The sequence below is a fragment of the Salvelinus namaycush genome, chromosome 39 (genome assembly GCF_016432855.1).
Source record: "Salvelinus namaycush isolate Seneca chromosome 39, SaNama_1.0, whole genome shotgun sequence".
Classification (NCBI taxonomy): Eukaryota; Metazoa; Chordata; class Actinopteri; order Salmoniformes; family Salmonidae; genus Salvelinus; species Salvelinus namaycush.
The window spans coordinates 5,975,592-5,991,277 of NC_052345.1; the positions used below are offsets into that span (position 1 = coordinate 5,975,592).

Genomic DNA, 15,686 nt, shown 5'->3' on the forward strand with positions numbered 1-15,686 from the left:
CATTGTTTTCTCATGCATTAATGTATTAAACTGCCACTTTCCCATTTAAGGTGAATTTCGAAGTCTTGCATATATGTTTTTATTGAGTAACCATAAAAATAATATGTGATGATAAAAAAATATATTTGGATAAATACGGATAATTGAAAACGTGAATTTCATGAAATCTCTATAGGCCTTTTCTCCTATGCAGGGGCGTAGGCTACATACTGTTTCATACATGTTGCTGTTTACTTGAGCCGCTGTATTTTGAATTAAAGGGAGGCGAGTCTCATCTCCGTGTGGTTATTGGAGGAAGCTCGTGTCACGTGACCAGAAACGTCAACGATTCAATGGCAGCCTACTGTTTTGTAAATTAACACAAGGGACAGCTGCATAAAATAGTCGCATTTCGCATTTCTAAGGTAAATGTACAATTTAACGTTATCTTATTAAACTGACATGGTGTTAACAAACTTTCTAGCTGGGTTCAGTTGCCCGATGCAAGAAAGCGATGAATGGAGAATATCGTGTGGTTGTAATGTGGAAGACGCGCGCGTGCTACATGCTACTCACGTAGCCCCATTAGTGTTGTCTAGTTAGCAAGATGGGTAAAGCCCACGAATGTTTTATGTAGAAAATATGTCTAATGTGTTAACTACTAAAGCTATGAACAACGTGTGACTCATACTCCAATGAAAGATATACAATATTGACTAAGAAATTCGTATTATTTTGCACAAAGTAACTTTTCCATTGAATATCCCCCACAGCAGACTGATGAAATGCCACACCTACCCCAACTGCGACAAAATAACTGCATTGAATTGATTAACACAATTATGCCAGTTGGAATCATTCAATTAGTAATTGAATTAGCTCACCAGTTTCCCCCCACTTGTTGCCAGCGAACTTCCTAAATAATTGGTCTCAAATTGTAAACAACATCGCATGTAGGTTTCAGCCAATCCGTGAGTTCGGCGTTGGCTTTGTTGAGGCGATTGGATGACGCCCATTCTGGCATCGATGAATAAAACTACTCCATCAATAATATGGGATGATTTTATTCCTTTAACGGCCTGAAATGAAATCACTGATATTATCCATTATACACCTTACAGTATGTCAAATCTTTCAAAATCATGATCTCACAAAATGCCTTTTTGTTGATGGGTTTCTTAGATCTTGATGTATGATCAAAGTATACTGTAAAAAGGCAGCATTCAGGCCTAAGGGTAATTGAATAGTTTGCAATTGCAGCAAAGATAATAATCATAATCTGTTAATATTTAACCCTGGGTTTGTCTGAGTCAGCAAGGTTAAAGATCCAGGTGCAGACTAAGACTTTGAGCTCCACGTTAAACAGGCTATTTGTCAGATATCTCATAGACGGCTGAAGACAACATGGGCTCAGGTAATCGCATTATTAATACTTTGAGTTCACAATAATGAACAACACATCTGTTGAGTTTGTCCTGTTTGTTAAACGATGCGTTTGTTATTATTCTTTATCATTTTGTAGGAGGTGGATTCTAGTTTAGGCTATACATGGCCCACTTCTGACACCAAGGTAACAAAACAGGCAGGGATTGTGGCGTGAACCCACAACCTTCTGGCCCGTAGCCCCACGGAATTCAGCTGTGCCTCAAAAGCATGCTCCGATGGTAGAGTCGATATAAACCAGGGTCGTTACAGTTGTATTACACTGCTGTGTGTAATCTAGTTCTGAGGGAGCGTCTTTAGCCATGTTGTATTACACTGCTGTGTGTAATCTAGTTCTGAGGGAGCATCTTTAGCCATGTTGTATTACACTGCTGTGTGTAATCTAGTTCTGAGGGAGCATCTTTAGCCATGTTGTATTACACTGCTGTGTGTAATCTAGTTCTGAGGGAGCGTCTTTAGCCATGTTGTATTACACTGCTGTGTGTAATCTAGTTCTGAGGGAGCATCTTTAGCCATGTTGTATTACACTGCTGTGTGTAATCTAGTTCTGAGGGAGCATCTTTAGCCATGTTGTGCCTGTTCAGTTACTCTATCGTGGTTTAAACCCCTGTGTCTGTGGAGGTAAAACTGTGACTGAGACAGATTAACTAGCCTACTCGAGAGGGGAGGCAGGAGCATACTGTAACTGTGGATCCCGCCGGAGTCCCATTGAGCTGCCTGTTCAGCTCGTCTGTTATGGCTTTACCGCCTGTATATCTCTCCCTAGACGTTGCCATGTCTCCCAAGATCACGGTGGAGCTGCTGCGGCAGCTACGGCAAGCCATGAGGAACACCAAGTACATCGCTGAGCCCATCCAGGCCTACATTGTCCCCTCTGGAGACGCACACCAGGTACTGAACACACACACACACACACACGGTCGCATGCATGCAAGAACACACGCACACACACACACACACACACACACACACACACACACACACACACACAGAATTACTCATTAGAAATAATGAACAATAGTGAGTATAAGTCTGACTGACCTCTAATAATGGACAATGTGACTTTCAAGCAGGGTCCTCTACATCTCCACATCTTTAACTCTACTCTTTCTTTCTCTCTCTAATCCTCATCCCTCCCTTACACCCTCTCTCTCTCTCTCTCTCGTTGTGATGTGAAGAGGGGAATAATTAAGATGTTATAATAACTGCTAGGGGACCACTTATACCTGATTACTACTGGATCTGATCTCTCTCTCTCTCTCTCTTTCGTTACAGAGTGAATACATCGCACCATGTGACTGCAGACGTGAATTCATCTGTGGCTTCAATGGCTCCGCAGGTATTGTGTGTGTGTACTTGTGTCAGGATCTAGTTCCCTTGTTATAAAGGAGGTTGATCTGGCGAGAACACCAGTGAATACACAAAGACAAACTTATCACAGCCTTTGGTCATGTCAGACCAGATGAAATCAACACTTCATACAATACCAGGAAAGTTGTATTGTCATTTCCCATAAATGCACACCTTGATTATAACAGTGAACTTATACGCCCTAAGAAAGAACAGGACATCTGTAAACAATATAGACAGACATTTGCTTGTATTGAATTAGGGTCAGAGATTGGACACGTTGATAATAAAATGAAATCAGGCCATAAAAACAAGACAGTTCTGTAGCCTTGCTTGACAACCTTTGAACAGTAGCATAGTGACAACTAAAGACATGACTAAGAATCAGCAATTAAGATGACGTGTCTCCAGGCACGGCCATAGTGACAGAGAACAGATATGTAGCCTTGGTTGATTGATTGATGACATGTTTCCAGGCACGGTCATAGTGACAGAGAACAGATATGTAGCCTTGGTTGATTGATGACATGGCTCCAGGCACGGCCATAGTGACAGAGAACAGATATGTAGCCTTGGTTGATTGATGACATGGCTCCAGGCACGGCCATAGTGACAGAGAACAGATATGTAGCCTTGGTTGATTGATTGATGACATGTTTCCAGGCACGGCCATAGTGACAGAGAACAGATATGTAGCCTTGGTTGATTGATTGATGACATGTTTCCAGGCACGGTCATTGTTACAGAGAACAGATATGTAGCCTTGGTTGATTGATGACATGGCTCCAGGCACGGCCATTGTTACAGAGAACAGATATGTAGCCTTGGTTGATTGATGACATGGCTCCAGGCACGGCCATTGTTACAGAGAACAGATATGTAGCCTTGGTTGATTGATGACATGGCTCCAGGCACGGTCATTGTGACAGAGAACAGATATGTAGCCTTGGTTGATTGATGACATGGCTCCAGGCACGGCCATTGTTACAGAGAACAGATATGTAGCCTTGGTTGATTGATGACATGTTTCCAGGTACGGCCATTGTTACGGAGAAGCATGCAGCCATGTGGACAGACGGACGGTACTTCCTCCAGGCCAGCCAGCAGATGGACAACAACTGGACCCTCATGAAGATGGGTAAACAACAACAGCACTCTTAGTTCTTGAATGGATATGGCATCTGAAGACACCTAGTTGAAGCTAGTATAAGTGGAAGTTGGTTTCTTCTGCATCTAAAGTTGAAACTTTAAAGCAAATGCACTTAACCACTTTAGTATAGATTGGCCGATGCTTCTCTTGATAAGACATACTACACATGGGACAGTGTACTCTGTGGTGAGATGTGCCAGTATTTTCTGTCTCATTGCGGGTGTGTCACCAGGTCTGAAGGAGACACTCAGCCAGGAGGACTGGCTGATCAGTGTGCTGCCTGACAACTCCACAGTAGGAGTGGACCCCTGGATCATTGCTGCTGGTCCGTGGAGTTCTACATCTCTTACGTCACACACAATAACACAGTGATAATGGTGTAGTACATGTTGTGTACTGTACTTCCAGTGCTAAGTATCTACCATTTTGGTGCTGACTATGGTTACATGACCTGCCTGTTGTTCCATCCAGACCAGTGGAAGAACATGTCTAAGGCCCTGGCCAGTGCAGGCCACTCCCTGGTGGCTGTTCAGGACAACCTGATAGATGCCATCTGGAGGGACCGTCCAACCAGACCCTCCACTCAGCTCCTCACCCTGGGCCTGGGGTTCACGGGTCGGTAGTACCGCTTGGAGCCATTATTGACCTATTCAACATTCTAGAGGTGTTATGTATCCTATCTTGTGATTGGTTGAAAGGTAGTAGCTGTACATGTGTGTACAATGTTTTTGATACAGAAAGCATTTTGTTCAACAGTGACGATGGCATGATGACATCTTCCTCATCAATGGTTCACAGTTAATCCAGGTCCTCCTCTGTTCCAGGTCTGACGTGGCAAGACAAGATGACTGCTCTGAGATCCAAGATGGCCGAGAGGAAGATCTCCTGGTTCGTTGCCACGGCGCTGGATGAGATTGCATGTATGATTCCCTTTATACTGATATAGTTACTATAACACAGCACAGAGACATTTTTCCTATATAATTCACCCTTAACAGTCGTTGGAATTACCACATAAAATAACACCAACTCACTAACCCTGGTCATGTCGAGTTAAAGGGTGCACAGGCTTTCGTTCCAACCCAGCACTAGCACACCTGATTCAACACTTTTTTTTTTTTTTTAACTAGGCAAGTCAGTTAAGAGCAAATTATTATTTACAATGACAGCCTAATCAAATGTCTTGATTGAAGAGTAGTTGATGGGTTGAATCAGGTGTGTTAGTGCTGGGCTGGAACAAAAGTCTGCCCAACCAGTAGACCTACAGGACCACGGGTTGATGCACTTTATTGAATGACCTCACCAAACAGTTACGTTGCATAACCCTGTGAGGTAGACACGACACCCCTGATCACGATCCAAGAACCGTGAGGCTGTACGGGTGTCCCTGTAGATGCCTGTCTGAGCACCTCGTTAGCTGGCCCTAACGAGCCTATAGAGCTCTCAGAGCTGATTGGCTGGCCAGAGTGTTTGTGTTAATTAGGGAGGACAACGTTGATGTTGATTGCAGTCGTCCAGTCACTTTTAGACTAGTGTGTCTAAATGAGGGGGTTTGTCTGGGCTTCTTCCCTAGAGGGTGAGGAGGGTAACCTCATCATCAGAATAATAATAATGATTAGGATCATAATAATAATGATTATGATAATAATAATAACACAGTGCTAGCTAATTTATTTTTAGCAGAAAGACACATTTTTAAATAGCTGTTTACAAGATTCAAACTAATGTACATAAAAATCTAAATCAAATTTGAAATGCTTACATACATTACTGAATTTGTTGAAGGAGAACAGGAAGAATCGTATCCACCAAACAGGTGTAAAGTAGTAGTGTGTTAACTGTGTTACTCTTCCCAGGGCTGTTCAACCTACGTGGCTCTGACATCGAGTACAACCCCGTTTTCTTTGCGTACGCCATCGTAGGAATGAACACAATCAGGTAAAAGATCCTAAAAGCACCTAAATTAATCTAAAAACACTTGACTTTCTTTCCCGACTGTCCTTTCTCTGACACAGTATAGAATGCACAGCATACTTTGATCTCCCATGAGAAGTAGGTCATGAATCTGACCTCTGGCCCCACCTAGGCTCTTCGTGGACATCAAGCGTCTGGCCGTGCCGACGGTGAGGGAGCACCTTCAGCTGGACACGCCCTCCAAGGCGGAGCTTAGCGTCCAGACCGCCCCCTACGAGTCTGTGTTCACGGAGCTGCAGGCCGTGTGTGCCTCGCTGGGGCCCAAGGAGAAGGTGTGGATCAGCGACAAAGCCAGCTGCGCCCTCACGCAGGTCATCCCCAAGGTGAGGGAGTGCGACTGTGTAATGTCTGACACAAAATGGCTGTAGTGGGTGCTCATGCAGGTTATTCCCAAGGTGAGAGAGTATAACTGTGTACTCAGGCACAAAATGACCACTGTGCATAGCTGTATCACATTGGTATAATGATGGGGATGAGTTACCCCCAAACAATGTAAAGTACTTTTGTTAATAAACTCAGCAAAAACTGCGTTTATTTTCAGCAAACTTGGCGTGTAAATATTTGTGTGAACATAACAAGATTCAACAACTGGGACATAAACTGAACAAGTTCCACAGACATGTGACTAACAGAAATGGTATAATGTGTTCATGAACAAAGGGGGTGTCAAAATCAAAAGTTACAGTCAGTATCTGGTATGGCCACCAGCTGCATTAAGTACTGCAGTGCATCTCCTCCTCATGGACTGCACCAGATTTGCCAGTTCTTGCTGTGAGATGTTACCCTACTCTTCCACCAAGGCACCTGCAAGTTCCCGGACATTTCTGGGGGGAACGGACCTAGCCCTCACCCTCCGATCCAACATGTCCCAGACGTGCTCAATGGGATTGAGATCCAGGCTCTTAGCTGGCCATGGCAGAACACTGACATTCCTGTCTTGCAGGAAATCACACACAGAACGAGCAGTATGGCTGGTGGCATTGTCATGCTGGAGGGTCATGTCAGGATGAGCCTGCAGGAAGGGTACCACATGAGGGAGGAGGATGTCTTCTCTGAAACGCACAGCGTTGAGATTGCCTGCAATGACAACAAGCTCAGTCCGATTATGCTGTGACACACCGCCCCAGACCATGACGGACCCTCCACATCCAAATCAATCCCGCTCCAGAGTACAGGCCTCGGTGTAACGCTCATTCCTTCGACGATAAACGCGAATCCGACCATCACCCCTCGTGAGACAACCGCGACTCGTCAGTGAAGAGCACTTTTTGCCAGTCCTGTCTGGTCCAGCGACGGTAGGTTTGTGCCCATAGGTGACGTTGTTGCCGGTGGTGTCTGGTGAGGACCTGCCTTACAACAGGCCTACAAGCCCAGCCTCTCTCAGCCTATTGCGGACATTCTGAGCACTGATGAAGGGATTGTGCGTTCCTGGTGTAACTCGGCAGTTATTGTTGCCATCCTGTACCTGTCCCGGAGGTGTGATGTTTGGATGTACCGATCCTGTGCAGCTGTTACACGATCAGCTGTCCGTCCTGTCTCCCTGTAGTGCTATCTTAGGCGTCTCACAGTAGGAACATTGCAATTTATTGCCCTGGCCACATCTGCAGTCCTCATGCTTCCTTGCAGCATGCCTAAGGCACATTCATGCAGATGAGCAGGGACCATGGGCATCTTTCTCTTGGTGTTTTTCAGAGTCAGTAGAAAGGCCTTTTTAGTGCCCTAAGTTTTCATAACTGTGACCTTAATTGCCTACCGTCTGTAAGCTGTTAGTGTCTTAACGACCGTTCCACAGGTGCATGTTCATTAATTGTTTGTGGTTCATTGAACAAGCATGGGAAACAGTGTTTAAACCCTTTACAATGAAGATCTGTGAAGTTATTTGGATTTTTACGAATTATCTTTGAAAGACGGGGTCCTGAAAAAGGGACATTTCTTTTTTTGCTGAGTTTACATGTAGGCCTATTTAGTAAAATGATATGTGTAGCATCAGGTACCTACTAATGCATTGCTTTGTTTTTCTGTTTTGTCCACAGGCCCACCGGTCTCCTATCCCCTACACTCATCTCTGCCTCGCCAAAGCTGTCAAGAACGCCACCGAGATTCAAGGGATGAAAATGGCCCATGTAGTTACCTTTGACCTTTTGACCCTTACAATTATTTAATTGGATTTTAGACACCATAAAATCACCATAATTGTATCATCAACCAGCCATTGATCATGTTTGACTTTTTCTCCTCAACCACAGATCAAGGATGCTGTCGCCCTTTGTGAGCTCTTCGCTTGGTTGGAAAAAGAGGTACTTTATATGTACTTTTAAAATGTCATTTCCAGTAGTTTTGTAGCTGAAAGTCGTATTACAGTTTTATGGTGGCAGTCTTTTTGGCTGTGAGTGTTGCAATGACTACGTGTCATGTACTGTGTGGTTGTGGTTTTCTAGATTCCAAAAGGCACAGTGACTGAGATCTCCGCAGCAGATAAGGCCGAGGAGTTACGCAGGTGGGGTTCTACTTTTCACTTCAACCGTAAAATAACAAAGCTATGTAACAACAACATCTGTGACGGTTTCTCTCCAACTTCACTTATTATCCTGGACCTTAGATTGAGATTTTATAGGTTCCATGCAGTCACTACACTGTGAAAAATATTTTCTGAAGCACAAGGCAATTGGACAATTGCATACACCTCTCATCTCTTTCTCAAAACACATTGGAGGAGAAGGTCAGAGGGGAGGGACCTCTGGCATTCTCATCCAATGGGTTTTGAGAAGGAGACGAGGAGAGAGTAGAGAGGCCGCAAGGAGTATGTAATTGAGATATTCCCAGTGAGTCAGAAGTTTTTGCATGAGGGATATTTAGCATTTTAACTCCCTCTATTGAAACAATTAGGAACTGTATGTACCTACTTCAACTCTGATGCGTTGTGCATAAGAACAGCCCACAGCCGTGGTATATTGGCCATATACCACACCCCCTCAGTCCTCATTGCTTAAATACACATAAATAAATATTCATGTGGTTTCAGCCAACAGAAAGACTTTGTCGGACTCAGCTTCCCATCCATTTCCAGTGTTGGACCAAATGGAGCAATCATTCATTACAGGTACCTTTGTTTATTGTACAACTTTATTACACTGTAATTAATGTAGAGTTGTCTATAATCATGTTTTTGATAACTTATTTTGTATTTATGTACTTATTTTTGTTGTCCTATAGACCCCTCCCTGAAACCAACAGAACTCTCTCTCTAAACGAAATCTACCTCCTCGACTCTGGAGCCCAGTATATGTAAGCAATAATCCTACATGTAATAATGCTGCACATAATCCTACATGTAATAATGATGCACATAATCCTACATGTAATAATGCTGCACATGATCCCACATGTAATAATGCTGCACATAATCCTACACGTAATAATGCTGCACATACTTCTACACGTAATAATGCTGCACATACTTCTACACGTAATAATGCTGCACATAATCCTCCATGTAATAATGCTGCACATAATCCCACATGTAATAATGCTGCACATAATCCCACATGTAATAATGATGCACATGATCCCACATGTAATAATGCTGCACATGATCCCACATGTAATAATGCTGCACATGATCCCACATGTAATAATGCTGCACATGATCCTACATGTAATAATGCTGCACATGATCCTACATGTAATAATGCTGCACATAATCCTACATGTAATAATGCTGCACATAATCCCACATGTAATAATGCTGCACATAATCCCACATGTAATAATGCTGCACATAATCCCACATGTAATAATGCTGCACATGATCCCACATGTAATAATGCTGCACATGATCCCACATGTAATAATGCTGCACATGATCCCACATGTAATAATGCTGCACATAATCCTACATGTAATAATGCTGCACATAATCCCACATGTAATAATGCTACACATGATCCCACATGTAATAATGCTACACATGATCCCACATGTAATAATGCTGCACATGATCCCACATGTAATAATGCTGCACATGATCCCACATGTAATAATGCTGCACATGATCCCACATGTAATAATGCTGCACATAATCCTACATGTAATAATGCTGCACATAATCCTACATGTAATAATGCTGCACATAATCCTACATGTAATAATGCTGCACATAATCCTACATGTAATAATGCTGCACATAATCCTACATGTAATAATGCTGCACATAATCCTACATGTAATAATGCGACAAATAATCCCACATGTAATAATGATGCACATGATCCTACATGTAATAATGATGCACATAATCCCACATGTAATAATGCTGCACATAATCCCACATGTAATAATGCTACACATAATCCCACATGTAATAATGATGCACATAATCCCACATGTAATAATGCTGCACATAATCCTACATGTAATAATGCTGCACATGATCCCACATGTAATAATGCTGCACATGATCCCACATGTAATAATGCTGCACATGATCCCACATGTAATAATGCTGCACATGATCCTACATGTAATAATGCTGCACATAATCCCACATGTAATAATGCTGCACATAATCCCACATGTAATAATGCTGCACATGATCCCACATGTAATAATGCTGCACATGATCCCACATGTAATAATGCTGCACATGATCCCAGATGTAATAATGCTGCACATGATCCCAGATGTAATAATGCTGCACATGATCCCAGATGTAATAATGCTGCACATAATCCCACATGTAATAATGCTGCACATGATCCCACATGTAATAATGCTGCACATGATCCCACATGTAATAATGTTGCACATGATCCCACATGTAATAATGCTGCACATAATCCCACATGTAATAATGCTGCACATAATCCCACATGTAATAATGCTGCACATAATCCTACATGTAATAATGCTGCACATAATCCCACATGTAATAATGCTGCACATGATCCCACATGTAATAATGCTGCACATGATCCCACATGTAATAATGCTGCACATGATCCCACATGTAATAATGCTGCACATGATCCCACATGTAATAATGCTGCACATGATCCCACGTGTAATAATGCTGCACATGATCCTACATGTAATAATGCTGCACATGATCCCACATGTAATAATGCTGCACATGATCCCACATGTAATAATGCTGCACATGATCCCACATGTAATAATGCTGCACATAATCCCACATGTAATAATGCTACACATTCACCAAATCATGTAATGCGTAATAATGTGACACATAAGAAAAGCACGTTACAAATAAAACATATTGTTCTAATCAATTCTGGTTCTGGTGTTTTCTAGTGATGGAACAACAGACGTCACCCGCACCATGCACTTTGGATCCCCCTCTGCTTATGAGAAGGTAACAATTATCCATATGGCCTCTCCTCTCATGACCTGCTACAGCTTATGACAGAAGGAAAGTCCCAATGGTATGTTCAGTGACCTATAGATTTTCTCTCTATATCTCAGGAAACCTTCACCTATGTTCTGAAGGGACATATAGCCGTCAGCGCTGCCATTTTCCCCAACGGAACCAAAGGTGAGACCTTGTGTGTGGAGTACTCAATGTTGCCAGTGTTTGTTTTTAAATGACTAATATGTGAAATGTAAACCTCCACTCCCCCCTCCTCCACCCTTAGGCCACCTGCTGGACTCGTTTGCCCGCCAGGCGCTGTGGGAGTCTGGGCTGGACTACCTTCATGGTACGGGCCACGGGGTGGGATGTTTCCTCAATGTCCACGAGGGACCCTGTGGGATCTCCTACAAGACCTTCGCCGACGAGCCCCTGGAGGCAGGCATGATTGTCAGCGATGGTGGGGACGTACACACACTCACGTACATGCATGCACACACAGACAGACATGCAGGCACGCATACACACACACACACACACACACACACACACTTACTATCATGCATGCATACACAAACACACAGACAATTTAACTATTTCTCTCTCTCTGTTTCTTTCTGTCTCTGTCTGTTTCTCTCTCACACACCTGAACTTGTCTCCTTCCTTTCCTCAGAACCTGGGTACTATGAGGACGGCTTGTTTGGCATTAGAATTGAAAATGTTGTTCTGGTGGTGCCAGCAAAACCCAAGGTAAGAGATTGACTGAATAAGTATAAAATGAAGTGAAGTGTATATAGATGTTTATGGAGACAGATTGACTGACTACGTGTAAAATGAAGTGGGAAGACCATGTGACCTTTGTGTCTGTGTCCTCAGTACAACTACAGGAACAAGGGCAGTTTGACGTTTGAGCCTCTCACTCTGGTCCCCATCCAAGCCAAGATGGTAAACACAGATCTTCTCACCCAGAAAGAGGTCAGTCTTGGTCCCCATTCTTTGGAATTCATATTTTACCAAACACACTTTCTTTAGGAGGTGTCATTCATTTATTTCTACTAAAATAAAGCATTCATTTATCATTTTAAAAAGTCATCATTATAGAGCTCTATAATGTAAACAGCCCTTGAAACTTGGGTAGAAATACTGTATTGTTTGGTTGAATGAAGTGACACGTAGTAGAGCAGAAATAAAACAATCTTTCAGTTTCAAATCAGCTTTGCCATAGGAGAGAAAGATAATGTATAAGGAGGTCTTCAGGAAATAGGTTAGTAATAGTTCTGCCATTTTGTATGTTATCACTCTGTGTGTGACACTCTCTCTTCTCTTCCTGCAGCGTGATTGGGTGAACGAGTACCACAGGCAGTGCCGGGAGACGATTGGAGCAGAGCTGGAGAGACAGGGCCGCAAGGAGGCCATGGATTGGCTGATCAGGGAAACCCAGCCAATCGCCTGAAGGCTATTCTGTGACTGACTCTTATTTAATTCAATTGTATTGCTCAGGAGTACAATTGATCGTTCAATTGATTGCGCATCTCAGCAGTGATGATAACCATTTCTTTAGATATTTTCTCTGAGAAGCTACTATCTATCGTTCTGGTCTCTGTGTATTTTCACGCTATGCTTCTTTTCTAAAGCACACCACCCATGTCTGAACTGTTTTATGGCGATTCAATAAATATATATGAATAGGAAAGTGTGGGAAAAAGGATCTTTCACAACTTCCAAATAACTTAATCAAAGTTCATTCACTTTAGACAATGTTTTTCCCGAAATAGAAACTTGAATAGGACAAAAAAATCAAACACCCCTCCCATGAAGTGGAACATGCCACCTTGCTCTAGAGCTGCATGTAAAAGTTGGGCGGGTCCAGGATGATACCACTATTGGGATCATTGGCGTAGTCCTGAAAGGTTAGCTCTTCTTGCTCCTTTGATCCACCAGGGGCGATATTCTGGATATTGTCCTCTTCCTCCAGCCCTATGGGTAGAGGGTTACTGTAGATGTAGTAGATTCTGGAGATGTCCTTAGATGCTTCCTGTTTTCTGAAGAATGAGAGAGGGTTTCTGAAACTGGTGGATCTGTTGACAGCTCTGATGTCCACCGGGTTGACTGGTACGTCACGAAGCACAGCACTCTCATACACATGGGCCCTCTTCGACAGCCTGGAGGCGGGAAAAGATATAATGTGCTTTCAGGGAACTGTGGGACTTTCTATGTGTTCTTTCTTGTCGTTTTAAACCAATGCATTAAAATGGCCATCATTATTTTGTGTGCACACCAACATGGTAAAAACGGTTGCTGTAAAAGACCATTCAGTTTTGTCATATGTCCATGGAGTGTCACTGTTCTACTGTGTTAAATGTGGAGTCGTACAGTGAGGAAAAGGCTACACCAGAGGAAGCCGGGCTCATTGTAATGGCATAAATGGAATGGTATTAAACATGGAAACGACATGTTTGACTCTGTTCCATTAATTCCATTCCAGCCGTTACATTGAGCTGGCCTCCTATAGCTCCTTCCACCAGCCTCCTCTGGGCTACACGTCTAGGTTTGTCACCAAAACAACCTTGAAAGGTTCAATGTAATTTAAGCGTCATATTCAATGACCAAATATTTAGTTTGCTCCAATGTAGCCTAACGAGTGAGAGTCATTACTAAGATGACTTTAGCTGAGATGCCAACATGACTCAGAGAGGTAATTGTAAGCCAGAGAGATAAACATGACCCAGAGACAGATGACCTGCGACCGTGACAGGAGATGCTGTAGAGCCTCTTTACTAAGATATATATATATGAAGTATAGGGAATTATGGATACTGTAGTACAACAAGCCTTACCTCCTGCGACCGTGACAGGAGATGCAAAGCGAGAGGTTTTACCCCACCCAAAATCTGTCCACGAAAATAAATTTTTGTATGGAGGTCAACGAGAGAGTGTTGAATTTGTCAATAAAAAATGTACTTGCTGATTTGCTACGTGAGGCTTATTTGATCGAATAGACGTTTCGTAATGGTTGTTATGAATGCGCTGATATAAGTGGACACATGGAATTTCTGCAACTTACCCAAAAACTGACTTTATATATCGGAGATGTGCCTTCTGTCATAGAGATAGATAGAGGACTCATCATGGATATAACCTGTTTTAGAATGGACCTTGCCATTGAGGGCCTCCACCATTTTAAAGTAGTCAACTGAGTGGGGATTCCTATGAGTTAGGAACAATCAATCAATGATGAAGACTTTTAAATAGAGAGAGCCTCAATGGCGCTGCCAATGCTCTCTAACAGACGTTATAATGGCATAGATACAAAGATGAGTGCTTGATCTAACTATGGCCTGTTTACACGATTATCTGCCCTCTCATTGGCTAGAATGGTCCCACCTGATCTCGCCTCCTCCGGCCTGCCTTCCATATTTGAGGACATATCCAATATCTTGTCAATATAATATACAATCTTTGCTAAGATTCATATGTAGTACACAGCATTATGGGTATTGTAGTACATCACGCCTTACCGTCTGCGGTTGTGACAGGATATGCTGCAGAACAGGCCAGTGATGGTGAGAACACACAAGGCTAGAGACATTAGGATGATGTTGAACACCTTGAACTCTGGAAGAAGAAGGAAAGGAAAAAGTGACTATGGTGACCATATTCTAAGAAGAGGGGACTAAGACTAAGGTCCACCTTCATTTCAAGTCAAACACTGAAACGTATTCAAGACACAAAGTCCCACTCAACCAACAACACTCCCAGTTCAACTTACAAATGAAGAGGCTAGATTCAACAGAAACCAAAAAGCAGCCCTGTAGTTGACCTTACCCACCATGTACTGCTGCGTTCATATCCTGGTCGACCGTGGTGAGAGCCGCGGTCCTGTTCATATCAAACGCCATCACCGTCACACTACTGTGGTTGTGGGTCCCAATCCCACTCATGTTGTTGCCATTGGCATCCACCACATGGACTGATCCCAGGCTTCAAGCTCCACTCGCTGATTTAAAAGCCCTCAACACCATGTGACTCCCCCTAACCATTCTTGGCTCTGTTCTGTTGTCGTGGAAACTTGGCACCCCTCTTTTGGCGCCCCCCAGCCTTTGTTCTGCACCCTTTTTAGTTCTTGTACCCCTCTTCCCCCCTCCCATCTCTCCATACACCCCTCGTTTACATATTATTAGTATTCTCTCCATCTCTGAGGGACAGTGAGGGAGAGGGAGTATTCTCTCCATCTCCGAGGGACAGTGAGAGAGAGGGAGAGGGGGATAGTGGTGGAGGGTGGATGGGTAACAGTCTGAATACTCATGGCAGGTTCTGAGTGGTGCCCCACTACATTAACAGGGAGCTACAGTACTTTAGGCCTCTTGGGTTGAACACCACCAACTCTCCCCTCAACACCACCACCCACTTCAGTACAGACAAGAT

At 43.2% G+C, this 15,686-nt stretch overlaps 1 protein-coding gene across 2 annotated transcripts; it reads left to right on the forward strand.

Annotated features, from left to right (window-relative positions):
• The first annotated feature begins 293 nt into the window (after positions 1-293).
• xpnpep1 (X-prolyl aminopeptidase (aminopeptidase P) 1, soluble) lies at positions 294-12,954 on the forward strand. Of its 2 annotated transcripts, none has more exons than XM_038978987.1 (20): positions 294-404; positions 2,189-2,313; positions 2,698-2,761; positions 3,806-3,910; positions 4,155-4,247; positions 4,394-4,537; positions 4,747-4,842; positions 5,779-5,860; positions 6,009-6,219; positions 7,930-8,019; positions 8,143-8,193; positions 8,335-8,393; positions 8,919-8,996; positions 9,110-9,181; positions 11,207-11,267; positions 11,378-11,447; positions 11,548-11,721; positions 11,935-12,011; positions 12,138-12,236; positions 12,595-12,954. In XM_038978987.1, the coding sequence occupies exons 2-20, from the start codon at positions 2,197-2,199 to the stop codon at positions 12,712-12,714; spliced, it is 1,863 nt and encodes a 620-aa protein (XP_038834915.1). In that variant the 5' UTR covers positions 294-404; positions 2,189-2,196; the 3' UTR covers positions 12,715-12,954. The 2 variants fall into 2 exon arrangements, with proteins under 2 accessions (XP_038834915.1, XP_038834913.1); XM_038978985.1 differs by lacking the exon at positions 294-404 and adding an exon at positions 1,318-1,393.
• The last annotated feature ends 2,732 nt before the right edge of the window (positions 12,955-15,686 follow it).